Source organism: Ctenopharyngodon idella, chromosome 20 (genome assembly GCF_019924925.1).
Source record: "Ctenopharyngodon idella isolate HZGC_01 chromosome 20, HZGC01, whole genome shotgun sequence".
Classification (NCBI taxonomy): domain Eukaryota; kingdom Metazoa; phylum Chordata; class Actinopteri; order Cypriniformes; family Xenocyprididae; genus Ctenopharyngodon; species Ctenopharyngodon idella.
The window spans coordinates 1126855-1148189 of record NC_067239.1 but is presented as its reverse complement, the minus strand read 5'-3'; the positions used below and the strand labels follow the sequence as shown (position 1 = coordinate 1148189).

At 37.6% G+C, this 21335-nt stretch overlaps 1 protein-coding gene and 1 long non-coding RNA gene across 7 annotated transcripts in view; one reads left to right on the top strand and one right to left on the bottom strand.

The window, feature by feature from the left end:
* Positions 1–6657, top strand: part of LOC127502252 (uncharacterized) — a 265865-nt gene extending 259208 nt beyond the window's left edge. Inside the window, exon 2 of the long non-coding RNA XR_007926805.1 lies at positions 6515–6657. This is a non-coding gene — a long non-coding RNA (uncharacterized LOC127502252). The remainder of the gene's footprint in view (positions 1–6514) is intronic.
* The window catches only part of LOC127502210 (NACHT, LRR and PYD domains-containing protein 12-like), a 113056-nt gene that overhangs the window by 42915 nt on the left and 48806 nt on the right, over positions 1–21335 (bottom strand). Inside the window, exons 3-6 of one of the 6 annotated variants that reach the window (XM_051874917.1) lie at positions 10990–11112; positions 6398–8248; positions 2308–2481; positions 2032–2205 (exon numbers count right to left, since the gene is read on the bottom strand). The exons of 1 other annotated variant lie outside the window; for it this stretch is intronic. In XM_051874917.1, coding sequence (XP_051730877.1) covers positions 2032–2205; positions 2308–2481; positions 6398–8248; positions 10990–11112 — 2322 coding nt within the window. Of the gene's footprint in view, positions 1–2031; positions 2206–2307; positions 2482–6393; positions 8249–10989; positions 11113–11378; positions 11525–13387; positions 13449–17647; positions 17762–21335 lie in introns of those variants that run through there. 4 more of the 6 variants (XM_051874914.1, XM_051874913.1, XM_051874915.1 and 1 more) reach the window with 4 other exon arrangements.

Genomic DNA, 21335 nt, shown 5'->3' with positions numbered 1-21335 from the left:
GCTATATCACATGAGCAACAAGTGCAATATCACACAAGTGCAGTTTTTCTGTCTAGAATAGCACGAGTGCAAATGTGATACTGATTTTATACAACAGTTCAATAAGTAAGAAGTTAATATTGTGTTATTTTGGACACAATAATGTCTGCTTTGCTAAATTTTGCCAATGAAAATATAGACAAAGCAGAACTGCAAAACACAGCGGCATTTCATTTCTGAATTCGCGTTTTGAACAAATTGGGTGAACAATTAAGCTTGCTGGACTTGAACAGCGCTGCACAGACCTATTGGTGTATGACATCAATGTACCACGAGAGGGATTCAAAAGCATACAGAGCCATCTGCTCTCTAATCGCGGTACTTTGATGTCATACACTTATCGGTCTGTACAGCGCCACTTCAAATCCAACAAGACTAATGATTCAATAGACCATTCATAAAGAGAACCATTTACTTCACTCCTGAATGAATCAGCCATTTGAACTAATTAAATGAATGAATGAACGAATGAATGAATGACTCATTAAGTTATTAATTAATCATTAAGACATTTACCGCCACCTACTGGCAGTTTTAGTTTCTTATTTAGAGTATAATTTCATTAAAAAATAATTTCATACTTCCAAAGTAATTAAAAAAAAAGTTATAGTTCACCCAAAACTTAAAATTCAGTTATCCTTTACTCACCCTCATGGTCCAAAAGAGTATGTGTAATAAATTCAATGTTGAATCAAATTAAATATTTCTTGCTGATGCTACTTTTTTGTAATGTCTATTTGATGCTTTACAAAATAATGACTTTAAATTATGACTTTTGTGAGTAATTTTGGTAACACTTTATTTTAGGTCTTTTAACTAGTTGCTTATTAGTATGCATATTACTAGAATATTGGCTATTTATTAGTACTTATTAAGAACATATTAATGCCTTATTCTGCATGACCTTATTCTACATTCTTAATCCTACCCAATACCTACACTTAACAACTACCTTACTAACTATTAATAAGCAGTAAATTAGGAGTTTATTGAGGGGAAAGTCATAGTTAATAGTTTATATATGTTCCCTACACTAAAGTGTTACAGTAATTTCTCATCCAAATGTGATGTGTGATTAATTTGCGATTAATTAGATAAATTACTTGGCACATCATGTAATTAATTAGATAAAAAAATTTAATCACTTGACAGCCCTACTATTTACTTATCATACAGTCTGTAAACTCTTCCACTACCAAGGGAATGACTGACACATTATCACTACATTCCAAAGAGCTGCAGAGCCGAATCGGTACAGAATGGAGCAGTTTGGCTAATGACTCACTCATTAAGACAGTGACTTGCATCACATACTGGCAATGACTATCTTATTTAAAAGTATCATTTAATTTTTCCATCATTTCATATTTCTATATTCAAGTTTGGAACTGTGTGGAATATGAAACTGAGTTTTGCAACAACAAAAAAACCTTTGTGACCTCAATATTTTGATTTATTGAATATTTCTGATAAATTGATATTTTTATAAAGTAGTATTTAAAATGCCTTATACATTCTTCTTATTCTATTTGAATTTATTGATTACATTTAAGAATTTGACATAAAAAACGAACACTTCTAATAATGTTGGAAACACTGTAAAGGTAAAAGTGCCCTGGGAAATATATTTAAGGTGACAAATATTGTTCCTTAATAAAAAACTTAATGAAACATTTCTGTCACTGTTGAGAACTAACCAATGCACAGAATATAACGAACATGAAAATCTTTGGGAGTCAGCTCTCCATGACAGGCCTAAACCAGCCAAGATACCAGCCCCAAAACACACTCAGCAAAATATCATATAATTATAGTTTATCAACAAAATCCCAGAAAATATAGAGATATTATTTTTGTCAATATTGCACACCACCAGTGTATGTGTGCTTAAATCAGCTCAGTTTCTGGAAAATCGCACAGAACTGAATGAAACGGTTATAATGTCTAATAAAAAAATGTTTCCATTCAAATAATGAAATCTCCCTTAATTACCTCAGTATCTGCAGCTGACAGTTTGGGCTCTTCAGTCCATCAGAAAGAAGCTTCACTCCTAAATCCTGCAGATCATTGTTACTCAGGTCCAGCTCTCTCAGGACACAGTTTGAAGATTGTAGAACTGATGAGAAACTCTCACAACACTGACTAGTGAGATTACAGTGAGTAAGTCTGAAAGAGAGCAGAACACATACATAAACAGTAAAATCATCTATAAAGACATCAACATTATGGCCGGCTGACAGTTAATTAAATCATATTTGTTGTAAATACCTCAGTATCTGCATCTGACAGTTTGGACTCTTCAGTCCATCAGAGAGTAGCTTCACTGCTGAATCCTGAAGGTTATTGTAACTCAGGTCCAGCTCTCTCAGGACACAGTTTGAGGATTGAAGAGCCGATGACAAACTCTCACAACACCAAAAGGTGAGATTACAGCCAGAAAGACTAGAAGAGTTGAAAAAACATAAAACAATAATGAAATAACAATAATGACATGTAAAGGATGTTGCCAGTAGTCTGTCCTCAGGAACCTGGGACAAAATATTTTTAACATTCCAGCCTGAATCACAATAAGATGAGCTTGTGAGCATGAGAGATAATCTGGTAATTTTATCATTTAGGTTCATTAGAGGTGCAGTAAGAGATTTCTGAGAAATCTCTGATGTTGAAAGTAGATTGGACCAAGCAGCACAAAACATTTGTAGCCAATCAGTAGTTAAGGGGCGTGTCCACTCCTGATGGGGGAGGAGAAAGAGTGAGCAAGAGGGAGATTTGAAGAAAGACCATAAAAAAGAGATGTGGCAGGGAGACATTACAAATAAGAAAAGGTCAGAGGAATATCACTGGGAAAAAAAGGGTTATGATCAGGCAAGAGCTTTAGGACCCGTGTTAGTATTAGGAAAGCTTTCTAGCGCTTGAGAGACTGAAGCTGGAAGGCCTGAAAATAGAAGCAGAGGTTGTGTTGTTTTTGCTCCATATGTGAGTAGCATTGATTTCACTTTGTTTCACAGAACCAAGATATGCTGTTTTTGTAATGTTAGCTATAGTAACAGGACAGTTTTGAGTGTCATTGTTTGTCTGGAGCTGGTGACTAACAACCAAGTCTTGCTTGTATATACTCTTGTGTACTGTATGTTCATTTTTTGTTCTTCCTTGTCATTCGTTCGTCATTTTCATAAAACATTTTTCTTCACTTCAGCTATGATAAATAGAGGGGAGGGGTGTGTTTCAGGGCCGAGAAAGAATGTTATATGTAAATTTGCTATTGTTCTACATTATAAAGAAATATTAAACTATAATATTGAGCCTTTTAAAATATGAATTAAGCAATCAATATCTTGTATAAAGCTTGTCACAGCACACCAGCAAAAGTAATGATTATGAATGTGTTGGGAAAAACATCAATTAGACTGTCTGAACATTTGAATGTGTTCATCAGCTATAGTATAACAGGGTTGTCCAAAGTCCAGCCCACCGTTTTTCCATTAAAATATATTATATGTGACCTGACATGCATAATTTTCACAATGTCATCACAATGTGACTGCACTAGTTTTTTGGCCAAGTGTAGCAGTAAACCGTGAGTGACAACAATTTGATAAATCATAAGTGCTGCCATTTATGTTGCGTATGAGAAACATTAAATGTGGCAAAAGCACAGAAGTTTCTGATACAAACCTAAAATGTCTCTCTAGTTTAAAGAGCGCTGACATTTTCAACAAACTGACATGAAACAATGTGCCACAACAATCCAGTTACAAAGCTTTTCAACCCACAAATCACCAACATTTACCATAGATTTACTATAGTAACACCAACTGTAACTGTGGTATTGTGGTGTAAATGTGGGATATTCATATTGAATTTTATTATATTATTAATGTATTAAAGGAGCAATGAAATATAGGCCAAATGACAGGTTTTTTGTTATCTAGCAGTTTTGGTAATTTCTTTTTATGCTACATGTGTTTATAGACTAATTACCATAAAGGCATTTTAGATACCATAGAAACCTGTTACATTTTACCATGGAATGAGGTGCCATGTGTGGTTTTCCGTGTGGTTGTCATGATCTAAATGTATGATACTATGGAAGACGAACGGTTAAGAGTTCTAACTCAGTAAGAATATTAAAATTTTGACCTTTTAAAAATGAGGTTGTTACATTTTTTACAGATGGTGCTGTTTGTGTTAATGTGTGTGTGTGTGTGTGTGTATATATATATATATATATATACACTGAACAAAATTATAAACGCAACACTTTTGCTTTAGACCCATTTTTCATGAGCTGAACTCAAAGTTCTAAGACTTTTTCTATGTACACAAAAGGCCTATTTCTCTCAAATATTGTTCACAAATCTGTCTAAATCTGTGTTAGTGAGCACTTCACCTTTGCCGAGATATACCATCCGCCTCACAGGTGTGGCATATCAAGATGCTGATTAGACAGCATGATTATTGCACAAGTGTGCCTTAGGCTGGCCACAATAAAAGGCCACTCTAAAATGTGCAGTTTTACTGTATTGGGGGGGTCTGAAAACCAGTCAGTATCTGGTGTGACCACCATTTGCCTCACGCAGTGCAACACATCTCCTTCGCATAGAGTTGATCAGGTTGTTGATTGTGGCCTGTGGAATGTTGGTCCACTCCTCTTCAATGGCTGTGCGAAGTTGCTGGATATTGGCAGAGCATCCCAAACATGCTCAATAGGTAACATGTCCGGTGAGTATGCTGGCCATGCAAGAACTGGGATGTTTTCAGCTTCCAGGAATTGTGTACAGATCCTTGCAACATGGGGTCGTGCATTATCATGCTGCAACATGAGGTGATGCAGCAGCTGTCCGGGTGGCTGATCTCAGACGATCTTGGAAGTGAAGATGCTGGATGTGGAGGTCCTGGGCTGGTGTGGTTACACGTGGTCTGTGGTTGTGAGGCCGGTTGGATGTACTGCCAAATTCTCTGAAACGCCTTTGGAGATGGCTTATGGTAGAGAAATGAACATTCAATTCACGGGCAACAGCTCTGGTGGACATTCCTGCAGTCAGCATGCCAATTGCACGCTCCCTCAAAACTTCTGTGGCATTGTGCTGTGTGATAAAACTGCACATTTTAAAGTGGCCTTTTATTGTGGCCAGTCTGCAGTGGTCAGTATCTATCAAAAGTGGTCCAAGGAAGGAACAGTGGTGAACCAGCAACAGGGTCATGGGCGGCCAAGGCACATTAATGCACATGGGGAGCGAAGGCTGCCCCGTGTGGTCCGATACAACAGACGAGCTACTGTAGCTCAAATTGCTCAAGAAGTTAATGCTGGTTCTGATAGAAAGGTGTCAGAATACACAGTGTATTGCAGTTTGTTGCAAAAAAAATATGACCTATGCAAGAGTCCATTCTGTTTACTGCTTAGGGCTAATGCACTATAGGAGGCTGTACTGAACCAACTACGCTAGGTGGAACAAACTGTGATTTGCATAAGAAATACTGCAATAAAACGGTCTGTTCAAAATAAAGGAGAAAAAAAACACACTAAATTGAAGTGTGACTATTTTTCCTATTATTTTCCTAAATTGTACCAAACCATGACCCCAAACCGAGGTATGTACTGAACCTTGACTTCTGTGTACTGTTACACCCCTTCATATATATGTTGTATATATGTTGTGTATATAGTATAACAAAACACCAACACAATAACTTTTTAAATATAAATAAAAAACACCTTTGGCTGTACACCTTTGGCACAACATACAGAGATCATTTTGTATTACGTGCAATAAAGTTTTAACCAACTTTTCCTTCACTGCTGGAGTCCTGAATTATTTTTGTTCGCCTTTTTTACCAGCCCAGAATTGCCTTGCAAACAGCACTGGAGCCCTCTACTGTTCAACTACTTGTGACAGATATTATGAGTTTATCTATTACTAATAACAATTACAGCAACTATCAAACGCAGAAAAATCAAAGAAAAGAATTGAAAATATACACTTAAATGTACTATTACTAAAATTATTAATTAATCCAACCAACCAACCCTGTGACGTCACCGGTTGTAGAACTGCAAGATGGCAGCGCTCTTGCTACAAAGGCTATAACAAAACATTTTCTTTTCTTTTAAAAAACACAATTTATTGTGTTTGTTATATATTTTCTAATTAGAGTGGAAATCCATTTACTTAATAATGTTAACTAGACTGACTGCTTCATTTCCACTTTAAAATAATGAAAAGCCATGTCACAACCCCTTTAAGACTCTAAGCTTGTTATTTAGGAGAAAATCTCTCATTTAGGAAATTCATTGCCCCTCATTCATTATTATTCATTATTAAACATGATTCTTCATTTGTTAATAATTAACACTCACAGAGCTTTTCTGCAGTTGATCACAGCTGGTATCAGTCTTCTTCTACCCTCATCTGATGTGTTGTATTTCTTGAGGTTCAGCTCATCCAGCACCTCCTCTGATATCTCAAGCATGTAGGCGATTGTTGAGCAGTGAGCAGGAGAGAGTTTCTTCTCTGAGTGTTTGTCTGATTTCACAAACTCCTGAATCTCTCTGGACAGAGTCTGATCTTTCACTTCCAGCAGACAGAGGAACAGATTGATGGATTGATCAGCTGAGAGTTCACGTCCATCTTTGATCTTCTTTTGAATGTACTCTGTGGTTCTCCTGATGTTCTCTGAGCTTTTCTCTGTGTGTGTCAGTAGATCCTGTAAGAGTCTCTGATTGGACTCCAGTGAGACGCCCAGCAGGAGCCGCAGGAACAGATCCAGCTGTCCATTCTTACTCTCAAGGGCTTTATCTACTGCTGATGTTAGTAGATCATACAGAGACTCTTTATCAGATCTGTAAAATCTGAATTCATGCAGTGGTTTCTTGTTCTTGACTACATGTGAGTAAAACACATAGAAAGCGGCGAGAAACTCCTGAACGCTCAGATGAATGAAGCTGTAGACTTTCCTCTGATGAATCACAGATTCCTCCTTAAAGATCTCAGTGCAAATCCCAGAATACACTGAGGCGTCACTGACGTCTATGCCATTCTCTCTCAGGTCCTCCTCATAGAACATCACATTGCCCTTCATCAGCTGATTGAAAGCCACTTCAGCAAGTTTCACAATCACTTCTCTGTTGGACTGCAGGAGTTTCTCTTGATCTCTCTCTTCATACTTCTGATTCCTCATGTTGATCTGAATCAGCAGGAAGTGGATGTACATTTCAGTCAGAGTTTGAGGGATTTCTGCACTCAGATCTTCTTTCAGGAGCTTCTGAAGCACAGTGGATGAGATCCAGCAGAAGACGGGTATGTGGCACATGATGTGGAGGCTTCTTGCTCTTCTGATGTGTGAGATGATTCTGCTGGCTTGATGCTCATCACTGATTCTCTTCCTGAAATATTCCTCCTTCTGAAGCTCACTGAACCCTTGAATCTCTGTCAGACGGTTGATGTATTCGGAGGGGATCTGATTGGCCGCTGCTGGTCTGGAGGTGATCCAGATGAGAGCAGAGGGAAGCAGCTCTCCTTTCATGAGCTTTGACATCAACACACCCACTGATGAAGTCTCTTCAGAAACTTCCTGAGCATCTGAAAACATCAGTGTCATTCTACTTTCATCCAGACCATCAAAGATGAACACAACTTTACAATGCTCATAAATCTTTGAGTCCAGATCTTGAAGTTCAGGATGAAAGTCCAGCAGAAGTCTGTGAAGACTGTACTGATGATCTCGGATCAAGTTCAGCTCTCGAAATGGAAGCACAAACATGAAATCTACATCCTGATTGGCTTTTCCCTCGGCCCAGTCCAGAATGAACTTCTGCACAGAGACGGTTTTTCCAATTCCAGCGATGCCTTTAGTAAGAACAGTCTTGATTTGGTGTTTCTCCTCACATCCTGGTTCAGGTGAGGCTTTAAAGATGTCATTGCAGTAGATTGGAGTGTCTTGTGAGTGTTGTGTTCTGGCTGTTTTCTCCATCTGTAAAACCTCATGTTCTTCATTCACTCCTTCACTCTCTCCCTCTATGATGTAGAGCTGTGTGTAGATCCTGTTCAGGAGGGTTTTATTCTTTTGGAGTTTGTTTCCCTCAAATAATCTCTCATACTTGTTCTTCATGCTCATTTTGTGTCGGTCTTTGACTCTCTGTAGTTCATCATTCATTGGTTGAGGAGAATCATGCTGCAGGTCTCCAGTTTGATCATCTCTATCCACTCTGCTGAAACAACAAAAATGGCAAAATAAAAACAGGTTAAAAAAAAATGCAATTAACTTGCAATTAATTTGCAATTAAATAGTAAGTAGTAAATTTTATTTATAAAGCACATTTAAACATAGCAGAGCTATCCAAAGTTCTGAACAGAGTAAGGAAACTAAAATAAATCAGAAATAAAATAGAGTAAAACCAAACAAAACAGACAATAAACAAAATAATAATAATAATAATAGGAAAATATTAAAAAGCCAGGGAGTAGAGATATGTTTTCAATTTTGATTTAAAAATGGTAATCGAAGGTGCAAGGCGGATGTCCAAAGGCAATTGGTTCCATAGACGGCGGGCGGCAACGGAAAAAGCTCTATCTCCCTTAGATCTTAGACAGGAGCGAGGAATAAATAATAGAGCCCTGTCTGTAGATCTTAAAAGTCTGGAGGATGACAGAGGTGTAAGAAGATCTTTAAGATAAAATGGGGCTTTATCATTAAGAGCTTTAAAAACAAACAACAGAATTTTAAACTGGATTCTAAAATGGATCAGGAGCCAATGAAGCGAAGCTAAAATTGGGGTGACATGATCATATTTCTTTGTCCCAGTCAACAACCTTGCAGCTGCATTTTGTACAATCTGGAGGCGTGCAAGCGATGACTGAGGAAGACCCAGATACAATGAGTTACAGTAATCTAAGCGTGAAGTAATAAAAGCATGAATAACTTCAAATAGTCCGCAATTGATAAAAACTGTTCTTAACAACAGAATTAATTTGTTTGGATAGACATAATTCTGAGTCTAGGATGACACCGAGGTTCCTAACCTGGGAGAAAACTGAGGGGAAATGATTACCCAGCTCCTTTATTAGACTACTCCTTATTTTGGGGGGGACCAAAAACAATTAATTCCGTTTTGTCCTCATTAAGTTGGAGAAAGTTATTTGATAGCCAGTTCTTAATGTCCTGGATACATTCCAATAAAGGCTGTATAGAGTCGCCAGATTTCAAAGGCAGGTACAGCTGTGTATCATCAGCATAAAAATGAAATGAAACATTATGTTTCTTAATGTCACCCAGTGGGCGCATATATAAGTTAAAAAGAAGTGGACCCAAAATAGAGCCTTAAGGTACTCCACTAATATTAGGAGCAGAAGATGAAGAGAACTTATCTAACTCTACAGAAAAAGACCTGTCTTTAAGATATGAATTAAACCACTGTAAGGGTGTACCCTTGATACCGAATAAATGCTCTAAATGCCAAATAAGGACATTATGGTCTACAGTATCAAAAGAATCAATTGAGACTGCACAACTTTTTCTAAAAGTTTAGATAAAAATGATAGCTTAGAGACAGGCCGATAATTATTAAAGCAACCCTCATCCAAACCTTGTTTTTTAAGCAAAGTCTGAACAACCGCATGCTTAAAACTATTTGGGACCACCCCAGTGTCCAGAGATGAATTAATCAACACTCGGATACTGGGGACAATTATAGGAAAAGTTGCTTTTATAATCTCTGTTGGAATAACATCGAGTGAATTGGTAGTTGTCTTTATCTTGTTAACTAGATCAGAGAGTGCCATTAAAGAAACATGTTGAAAATGATGAAAGAAAAACGGACTAGCGGGCGAATTCAAAGACAAATCTGAGAATTGTGAAGTGAAAGATGAACAAATAGCTAACATTTTATCAGTAAAAAACATTACAAATTTCTCACAAAGTTCAGCTGAAGGTTTTGCATGGAATCGGCAACTTGGATTAATTACAGAATTTATCGTGGAGAATAAAATCCTAGGTCTATGACAGTGTGTATTAATTAAATTAGAAAAATATTTTGATCTAGCTGACTTTGCGGACACTCTTTGAAAATCTCAAATGACACCGTTAAGTGATCATGCTTCCATCTCCTCTCAGCTTTACGACAAGCCTGTCTGAGAGAATGAGTGATATTATCCAGCCAATAATAAGATTTGCGCTTTGGTTGTTTCAACTTAAAAGGGGCAATAGAATCTAAAATATCAGAACAAGCTGTGTAGGAAAAAGAAATCAAATCATCAGGCCCAAAAGAAGACTCAACATTCAAGATAGATATTTCAACAGCATTAGCTAAATATTTCTCGCTAAACTGAGAAGCAGTAAGTGAATTTATGAAGCGAGAATAAAAGCCTACAGGCTTATTCACAATGGCAGAGCCTACATCTATAGGAGCCTATAGATGAGAGCACAGAACAGCGCAGAGGAGGCTGACTGTAACGCTACACACTGTACCTCAAACGACAAGTAGTTCCAAACAGAAACTGCATGTATTTTAAGTGATTGTTTAAAAACCATAGCAACACCACCACCCCTACCAGCAGACCTTGGGGTACTAATAAAGCAAGCTAATAAGTTCCTCGAAAACTGACAGCTCACCAGCACTGGCCCAGGTCTCCGTCAGGAATAGAATATCCAAGTTACCTCTGGTGAAAAAGTCATTTAAAATAAAAGTTTTGTTGCATATGGACCTAGCATTAATTAGCCCACGCACATTACAAACAGTACAGATACCAGACGAGCAGGTACACCAAACTGAGACAAACGAGGGAGACGGCAAGCCAGATACACTTCCGCCATCTTGGTTAGTAAGGAGAAATGACTGACAAGACAATGTCAGATGATTTGGTGCGCAACCAAGTAATCACAGTAAGCCATCTGACTAATCGTTTGTAATTTATTTGATTCCTGCATTAATAAATTTGTAATTTTGTGTCTCACCTGATGTCAGAGGTCACTGTTTCATCACTGAATTCAGGAGGATTCATGGATCCGTCACTCTTCATAGACACACAGCTGGGTTCTGCAGATGAAGATCTCAGGCTCTTCCTCCTCCTGGAGATACTGAGAAAACACACCAAAATAATTCTACCTTTAGTTCTGCCTGCTGTTTTATTTATTATAACATTTGATTTGTTATCAAAGTCAATTTGTTTTCTTTACTGCCTGTTTCTATTCACTTAACGTTTGTCCACAGATTTGAGGTGAAATCAGAAATAAAAACCAAACTCATCTCTCTGTGCATTCAGTGTGTTTTTGATTCTCACATTATTTGTCTCCTCCTAGTTTCACTGGAGCAGTTAAATCACCAACTTCATGTTTATACTCACAGTTGATCAGGAGTCACTGTTTCATCACTGAATCCAGGAGGAGTAGGCATGGATCTATTACTCTTCATAGACACACAGCTGGGTTCTGCAGATGAAGATCTCTCACTGCTCTCTCTGTTCTCCATAATGAGAAACTGACTTCAGACCTGCATATGGAAACACAGACAACAAATCATACATAATGTTTTAACTATTCCAGTAATTCCAGTGAAAACAAATGTTAATGCTACACAGACAGTGACATTCTGGAGAACATGGTGCTTCAGACTTTGCAGCAGCAGTTTCTGGAGGATCATTTTCTTATGATGTCCATAAAGTAATGGTTTACTGACTGTGGAAGAACCAGATCTGAACCTCATTGAACTGGATCAGTGATCCAGACCCCATTACCCAACGTCACTGTCTGACCTCACTGATGCTCTTGTGTCTTATTGAACATTGAACTAAAACATCATGAGAAAAAGCCTGAATCCCTTCCTGTTCAGAGAGTTCATGTGTTTTCTGCTGCTGTAAGGTGAATGACAGATTCTCTGTGTCAGTGCTCATATCCAACTTTTTACACCCTTATTACATCCACAGGTTGTCCTCAAAGATGTGTTCTTTCACCCTTGCTCTATATTTTATATACTAATGATTGTATGAGTAGACACAAAGACAGGTTCATTTTAAAATTCGCTGATGATACTGTTATTGTTAGTTTGTTGACTAAGGATGAGAACTGTCATGTTGCAGTGGTAAATGATTTTATGACATGGTGTGACAGTGCATTTGCAAGTAAACATAAAAAAGACCAAAGATATGGTAATTGATTTTAGATCCAGTCCTTCGTCTCCTCAACCAACTAGAATAAAAGGTCAAATGGCGGAATGGGCCAGTAGTTACAAGTATCTTGGGCTTATCATTGATAATAAGTTGCGTTTCGATACTCATGTTGAAGCTGTATGCAAAAAAGGCCAGCAACGGTTACACTGTCTTCGAAGGCTCTCTACTTTTAATATTAGTAGGACTCTTATGACTATGTATTATAAATCTTATATTGAATCTGTACTTTGCTTTACTATATGCTGTTGGTATGGTAATGTAAATGTTAAACATAGAAACTCATTGAATGGTATTGTCAATCATGGTAGTAAGATTATTGGCATTAAGCAGACTGGGTTATTAAATAGTTTTGAACGGTTTGTCTTACAGAAAGCTAGAGCTATTCTTGCAGATTGTACTCATCCACTGTTCCATGAGTTTAAAATGCTTCCTTCTGGTATACGTTATAGTATGCCTAAACTCAAAAGCAATCGGTATAGATATTCTTTTATTCCCACTGCTGTAAGACTTTTAAACTTGTAGGATGTCAGAATGTTGTGTTTGCTGTTTGTGTTTTGTTTGTGTGTTTTGTATGATATGTTTAGAAATTTTATGCTGCACCAAAAAAAACGCCCCCTGGGCTTATAATAAATTTTGAACCTTGAACCTTGAACTAACTGATAATCACATCTGTTGATGATTATTTTCATTACTGATTTTTAGTTGTTGAAGCACTAGTGAATAAACCCTGAAAGCTTAGACATGTAGCCTGTTCAATTGTTCAAATGATTGAGTTATAATGTATTAATAAACAAACAAGTTCATTAAAAATGAACTACGAAATCACAACTCAAATTTCACTGTAATCATATTATTCCAACACATTCAGCCTTAGATTAGTCTTACAAGTCAGTCTAGTTTTTTCTTCAAGACTGGTCATAACATTTCATAAAAAGGTAGATTGGTCTCATTTGAATCTGAAAAGTAAAACTGATTAGCCCTAAGTAATTGATAGTTCTAGTTCTTAAAACACAGTTTTAAATTAGTTTATGAATATGTTTCATATGTTTATAAAAATGGCCTCTGAAGATGAACTTGTCGTCATTTTACATCACAACTCCCTATATTGAGCTTTAAATTTATGATAATAAACAGAAAACAGTGTACAATAATGTGACATGATATCAGAAGCCAAGAAATAAACTTACCATAATGTAATATTTATGACGGTTTTTACATGCTTAAGAATCGAGTCTTTACTTTCGGTTTGAACACAAAGGTGTTTTCTCAGAAGGAGCAGGAGGCCTCAGGTGTCAACAACAAATAAACCCTGTCCATCTCTCTTCTTCTTCTTTTAGTTTTCTATCGGGTTTCAGTCCATCGTTGAGTGTGTTCAGCGCCACCTACTATACTGGAGTGTGCATAAGCCTGTGTCCTTAGTGGCTGAACCTGTTATCCTGGACAAGGTCACGAAGGCCCATCCTCCATGGTCTCCCGAGTTACCGGCGCCGCCCTGGTCTCCTGAGCTGCTGGCGCCTCCATGGCTCCCTGAACGGCCAGCGCCTCCATGGCTCCCCGAGTTGCCGGCATCTCCCTGATCATCTGCGCTGCCGGTGCCACCCTGAAGGTGGACTTCTTTTGGTGCGAGTTTGCGCCTTCCGGGAGGGGGAAGTACTGTCACAGTCACCAGCTCTATCACCCACTCCGAACTCCATTTCCCATCATCCCTCCTTCTGCTCACTTGCGCACTGTTTGCAATCACTGTCACAATCACTGATCACCTCCAGCTGTTACCCATCACTGTCTGCACCAGTTTAAAAGGACTCAGCACATACACGCTCCTTGTCTAGTCTCGTCTAAGACCCTCCTGTTGTTCTCCCTGGATTGTCGCTCACCTAAGGCCTGTTACATGAAGCTAGTTGAACAAACTCTGAGTTTCAGAGTAGGTTTGGAGTTGACAAATCCATATAAATCCAACCTGGTTTAGATCAGGTTCAACGGGCTCACAACGCTTGGTATAAACGTTCTCTGTCAACTCAGGTTTAATCCAGAGTTTGCGATCAACTCTAAAGCATGTGCACCTGAAAGTGTGACACGTGCGGCAAACAGCCAGTCACACAGAACACAGAATCTGTTTGATTCACTTCTCTCCAGAGAGCCATGCAATTCACTTTCGTGTAAGATTAAGAGATTGTTATGAAAAATATCATGAAATTAAATGCATTTACAAAGCAGGGATAAACACTGCTGCTGCAGTGAACGTTTGAGAAGGCATCTGAAAGAAAATATCTGACTATATCAATGCATTTGAATGCTTCAATGCTTTGTGCAACAGGCCACTGAAGTCTATTTACCTGCTGTGATCTCGTCTTGGACTCCCTCTGTGTATCTCATCCTGCTACCTACCTGTTTTTACCCACCTGTGTGTTGATCATCTCCAGTCTTCTTCTCATCTATCTGCAAGAAAGGAAAGGAAAGTTATTCATCATCATTACCTGTGACTGTTTGTGTGTGTTGTTCTCCTCACCTGCTTGTTGGATCCCAGCCTGTGTCTTCACTCATCTGCTGGTTTAATCTGCATTACCATCTGCCTGTTGTTAAATAAACTTACTGTCTTACCATTACTCACCATCATCTGGTCTGTGTTTCCTGACAGCAACATTGTAAAAAATGGAACAAAGTCACACTTGAGGTGTTCCCGGTCAAAAATGACTGGCCTACAAAAAACAGCTTTTAAATCTCTTGTTATGCTACATTATCACCAAATATTCAACTTGTTTTCTTTCAGTTAGGACAGGTTTTGTATTTATTTTTTAAACTGATTGATCTGAGGATTAAGTTCATCCCTGTGAAAAAGAAAGCCGGTAATACTCTGAACAGTTTGTTTGTGTTCATGAATGTGCGTCCTTGTGTGTGTGTGTGTGTGTGTGTGTGTGTGTGTGTGTGTGTGTGGTAGTACAAGTCCGCAGGTATCTGTTATATTGACGAGAGGACTCGGACATGTTGCTCAGATGCCAGTATCTCTTATTATATCTTTTCCACACTCCTCCAAGTGACTACTACGGATGCCCAACGGGCACACAATACATCCACATATATAACATCCCTCTTCTTTTATTTATTTATTTTTTTTCATTTGCATATAACAACAAAATTCAACAGAGTCATAAACATGTAGTCTGTAACAAAACCAATGTGAGTCTCAGGTATTTTCTTGTCATGAGTATCAGAAACATTGTTTTGTAACTGTTCAACCTCCTGCTGACCACTGATTCCATGATTTCCATGATGGTCTGGTCAAATACTGACTTATCTCTCTCTTTTGTTTTCCTTAGATGTTTGTGATTCCTCCTGAACAGGTTACAATCTGGTGTTCTGACCACAAAGGATCTTGGATGCTCATGTTTCCTTTGGACTACAGCAGGTTGCCAAGACTCTCCTTTCTGTATTCTGATCCTCTCTCCAGGTTGCAGATCTGGCAAGTGCTTTGTCTGCCTGTCATAATAGAACTTTTGCTTTCTCTGTCCTTCTTTTAACTTTCTTGCACTTGAATCATGGCATCCAATGTAAGTAGTGCAGATGACGTTGGCAGCTTTGTCCTGAGATGTCGCCCCAACAACAAGAGACAAACAAGACACAAACCTATCCCTTTGACTGGTGTGTAACTGTACTCAAGTAGTGCAATACATGGGTCACTGTTTTGACTTTTGATTTCTTCAACAGATTCTTTACAGTTTGCACAGTCCTTTCCGTTTGACCATTTGATTGTGTGTAACCAGGACTGGATGTCACATGCTTGATGTCCCACTCCTCTGCAAAGATAGGAAACTCAGCACTGGCATATTGAGGTCCGTTGTCAGATACTAATATATATGCAATATCATGCTTTGCAAAAATGGACTTAATCTCCTGGATCATCCCTCGACACGTAGTGTCAGTGAACTTTCTGATTTCTGTATTCTTTGAAAAGTAATCTACACAAAACAGAAACACTGACCCATTATGGTAAAAGATCTCTGTGACACTCTTCGTCCAGGTATTGCGTGTGGCTGTTCTTGTTCTCATTGCAGGACGCACATTTGGACACTGTCTCTTCTATCTGTGCCGACATATTTGGCAATTTTTTCTTTTGACAGTTTTAACATGTTTTCCCAGCGGCAGGAAAATTTCTGTATTCATGCTTGTTGCCGCATTTGCTGCTTTCCTTTTTTGTCAGCACACTGTTTTGACTCTGTGTACCTCCATCTCATCGTTCAGTGCTTTCATCTGACTTGATGTAATCTCACTGGCCCTACAAATGTCGATGGCTTTTTCAAGTGAGAGGTCTGCCTCTCTCAGCAGTCCTCCTCTTAATTGATTGTCTTTTATGCCACATACAATTCTGTCACAAATTAATGAGTCGTGCAGATCCCCGAACTCATAGTCTTTTGCTTTATTTTTCAGGTCTGTGACATAAGCGTCAATCGTTTCTGTGGGTCCCTGCGAGTGCGTGAAGAACACATGTCTAATGTACAGTTAGTTTTTATGAGGTTCAAGTGAGGTAGAAGTCTTTAAACTTGTTCTTTAGCACTTTAGTATTTTGTCTTTCCCCTCTTCTGTGAAGTGAAATGGGTTACAGACTTTAATCGCCTCTTCTCCTGCTACATGCAGAAACATTCAGATGTTTTAAAGGTCTGAAAGTCCAGGGTTTCACGAAGAGATTGCTGAAGATTGTCCCATATCTTAAGCACAGAGATAATAAAAGCTCTCGCCCTATAGATGACAGTCTAAACTCGGGTACGGTGAGTAGTTTATCTCCTGCAGACCGAAGGGTGTGTCCAGGTGTATAAGAATGGAGCAATTCAAGATAAGTTTATGTCATGACATACCATGCAAAGTCCATTACTAAGATCATAAACTGTATATGGCAGGAAACTGAAGCCAGTGAAGTTGCTGAAGTATAGGAGTGAAGGAAATTTGCAACAGAATTCTGTTATAAAGAGTGAAGCAATTCAGTTGGAAGACCAAATAAAAGAGAGCTACTGTAGTCCAGATGTGATGTACTGAAAGCATTGATAACCATTTCTGCATCCTTTCTATTGAGTGAGGAATGTAAACTAGCAATATTACGAAGATGAAAAAATTAGGTTTTTACGAGGTGACTAATATGAGATGCAAAACACAGTGTGTAGTCAAAAATTACTTAAAGATTACAAACTGTAGTTGAAATACTAGATAAAACAACATCAATGTCTAAACAGAGATTTGACAGAGAAGAGATAAGACATTTGGGATCAAGTGACAGGATATTAGTCTTGTCAGAGTTTAATTTTAGAAAGTTTGAAGCCATCCACTTACTCAAACGATAAATACATTGTGTTAAGGAGGAGAGTGGAAAATCACAACCAGATCTGAAGCTAATACAGCTTGAGTTTATGATAGCAAACAGAAACATCGTACAATAATATGACATACATAAATGAACTTACCGTAAATATTTATACGTTTTTATGTCCTCTAAATATGAACTTCTACATTTCATAAGAATCAAGTCTTTACTTTCAGCTTGGACTCAAAGGTGTTTCCTCAGAATGCTGAATGTGCATGCACAGGAGGCCTCAGGTGTCAACAACAAATAAACCCCGCCCATCTCTCTTCTTCTTCTTTTAGTTTTCTGGTGGATCGTTAAATGTGTTTAGTGCCGCCTTCTATAATGACTTCTTCAATCTCTAATTACATTCTACTGATTAGTCCAGTGTCATGTAAAAACTTCATTAAAGCCTTACTTCTATCTGCTTATTCCCTTTTTCTATTTATTTTTTCCCATGAAAAATAGTGTATTACAATCTAGCAAATATGAAAGTTGTTTCCAAGAGGGATCTCTATTTTGTCATTCATTTTATATATATATATGGTCTTTGGTATTAACATCTGAATGTTTAGTGATTTTAAGTCACCTCAAAAAGCATCTGCTAAATGAATAAATGTATTAAACCTTTCTGTACTTTTTTCTGTAGAGGACACTGACAACGCATCGACAGACTAGACAGAGCAGGTTACTTTTGATATGAAACGGAGTCTCAAATTTCAAATGTTGTCATTTTTAAAGAAATTTAAACAATAAATATCGTTTTGTGGCTTTTTAATGTGTCATGGCAGATCACTGTAGCACCTCAGTTCACGCAGCTTGTGAACCGATCATCTCTTCCTACTAGTTCATTTATGGCATCAAATAAACATGAATGAACATGAGAAGGAATGTTGTTTCAATCGTTGAAAGACATCAGTACACACCATTTTTTAAGTTCAAGTCCAATTACGTTAATCTGCTAACTCCCCTGACTGCTTTGTCGGACAAAATGGCGGATTCTGCGTTATGATTGGTTAGATTGCCTGTCAATCAAACTCCTGGCGAAGGGTCAATTGCGTCACAAAATGATTCACTATTCTGAAGCGCTCGAAACACGCTTGCGACACCTGCTGGTCAAAACTGTGTAACTGCAATAAGATCTCAGCCCAAACAATTGCACGTTTTCATGAAAGTGTAATTTATTAAATGTAATCTACTAATAAATATGAGGTGTCTGTATATATTTTTTATTATTATTAATTTGTAGTGCTTGTTTTTTTGTGTTTTAGGCAGGGCTTGGAAACAAATAACTTCTACTTTTCTCTGTGAATCCATGAACCAATGTATATGTTTGTTTGTTTTTTTAATTTTATACATTTGTAAACATAATTTTAATATTAATTTTAATGCCACATTTGTATAATAAAATGGAAGAGTTTTAGTTAATAGTCTCTTATTGACCCGATTAACCAAGCTCTGCATAAACAGCCCTATAATTTAATAAAATAACATATTATAAAGACACTTTTGTTAATTGCATTTAAAAGACAGATGTTAAATTAAACATTTGCAGTTGGCTTGTAAAGCCTGGGATACACTGCACAATCGTGGCGATTTCTGTGGTCGTGGCTCTTAATCGGTGGTCTTATGTCGTAGAGTGAGAGAGGTTCAAAGCCGTTTTTCCTTGCGACCAAAGATAGACTACGATCATTTTTTGACAGTGTCAGAAATTCAGCATGATCATCATCGCACAGTGTGTTTGCTACAACGACCTAGGTCTACTGACCAGCCAATAAAAATGCGACATGGCGCTAAAACTTAAAACTGCTTACCTCAAGCTCTTTTCCATTCTTATTTTGCCGCTTCCTTTTTATTTTCAGCACACATAAAATCTACAACTGCCAAAGTGTGATTCAACATGGTCTTTTTGTTAACCAATTGCGCATGCTGATGAAGTTTTATTCTTCTATAGAAACCTGCATCATAGCCTACGAGTCGTACATCATCGTACAATCTACGTGCATGTCGTGCCCAAGTTCAATGGATCCATGTCGCACAGTGTGATTTGTAATGATCTTAAAGCATTGCAAAAATCGTGCAGTGTATCCCGGGCTTTAAAGGTGTTTTTATGCATGTTTAGGCTGAGTTTTCGCTGCATTTACACTGTTTTGACCAGCAGGAGTCACCAGTGAGTTTAAGTAAAGCCACTGGAAGGCAATCCTGCAACCTTTAGCCAAAAAAGCATAACGGCTAATGCTAAGGCTCTGGCTGTGGCGGTACGCAGAGAAGGTGTTTTGAACGGTGGGCACTGATGTCACTGCTATTACACAATAGGCTGAGAGGTGCAGCATGTGATTAAGTTAGCCGTTACGCTTTCTCCAATGGTAAGAGATACAGACCCTCTCATCTCCCTATAATATACAATCTCTGGTTTAAGTATCGAGCGATTCGAAACAGTGAATCATTTAGTGAAGCAGTTGGTTCAAATGATTCAAAGTTTGGGGGGAAAAATACACCTTTAGGATTACTAGAAAGTTACAGGTACAGCCGTCTCCATCACCCTTCATCCATGTTGTTTCAAAGGACTCTTTACAGTATTATCTACATTTTTCCCATTTAGCTTAATGAAAACACCATCTCTTTATTATATCCTTCCTGCACATTTAATTAAAAATGTATAACATTATATGGTCACTCCCTGTGTTAATGTCATTCATTACTTTCCATTCACATAAATTAGCCTACTCATATTTCCTGAGAGCAAAGTAAGGTCTATGAATGAAACTGAGTTTCTTGTAACATCCACTTCCATCATTAAGACAGAAGTGATCTCTCATCCATTAGTTCTTCAACTGCTTCTCCATCTATATCTACATGATCGCTTCCCCATAGGTTATTATGGGCATTAAAGTCACACCATATTTCTCTTTATCAACATTTTCTAAAATTCCTTGAAAATTTGCATTGATAACTTCTTACAAGGATTATAAAAATGTATTGCTTGTATGTTTCCTCTGGGACTATACACTTATACACAGTGTTGGGTAAGTTACCTCAAAAAAATAAGTAATTACTAAATACATCATCAATGTTGTATTTAAAATACTTTTCTAATTACTCTGTCTGAAAAATAATTTAATTACTCAATAAGTAACTTACTAATTACTTCTTAAAATCCCTATAAACCTTGACCGGATAGACAATAGAAAGGAAACTCTTTTAATAATTTAGTCAAACATGGAATAGTTTAGCCTTTTATAGCTTTTTAAAAGATTTTAACTTTATTAGAACATATAATATAATACTTTTTTTTTACTTTATAATACTTACATTTTTTTAGTAACAAATAGGGATATCACTATACCAAAAATCCAGTAGTCGGTACCGATACCACCAAAAGTGCACAATACTCGATACCACGGTAAAAATATATAAAAATACAAATAAAACAATGCTATATATTTTTTTCCATGTAGGTCTAATAGTAGTAAGGAAAAATACCACAGAAACTGAATAATCAAATATAAAATAACTCTGCATAGTCATAACTGTATAAATTAAATATAGATTAATCCTAATTAAAGCTTTTCTTTTGTTGTTTGATTATCGTTTATAATACAGACAGCCAATAGTAGACAGTAGCATGTTTTGGCCCGGGTATACTTCGGATGGTGCGCGTGCAACAACGCATGCACAAGCAGGACAGAAGAGTCCACTAGGTGGCAATACGCATAGTACTGAGTACAATGTGTAGTCGTTGAAGAAGAGACTGTAAAGCGCGATTCAAAAACAAGACGAGTAAACTCAGAAGCATGCCTTCTCCATCG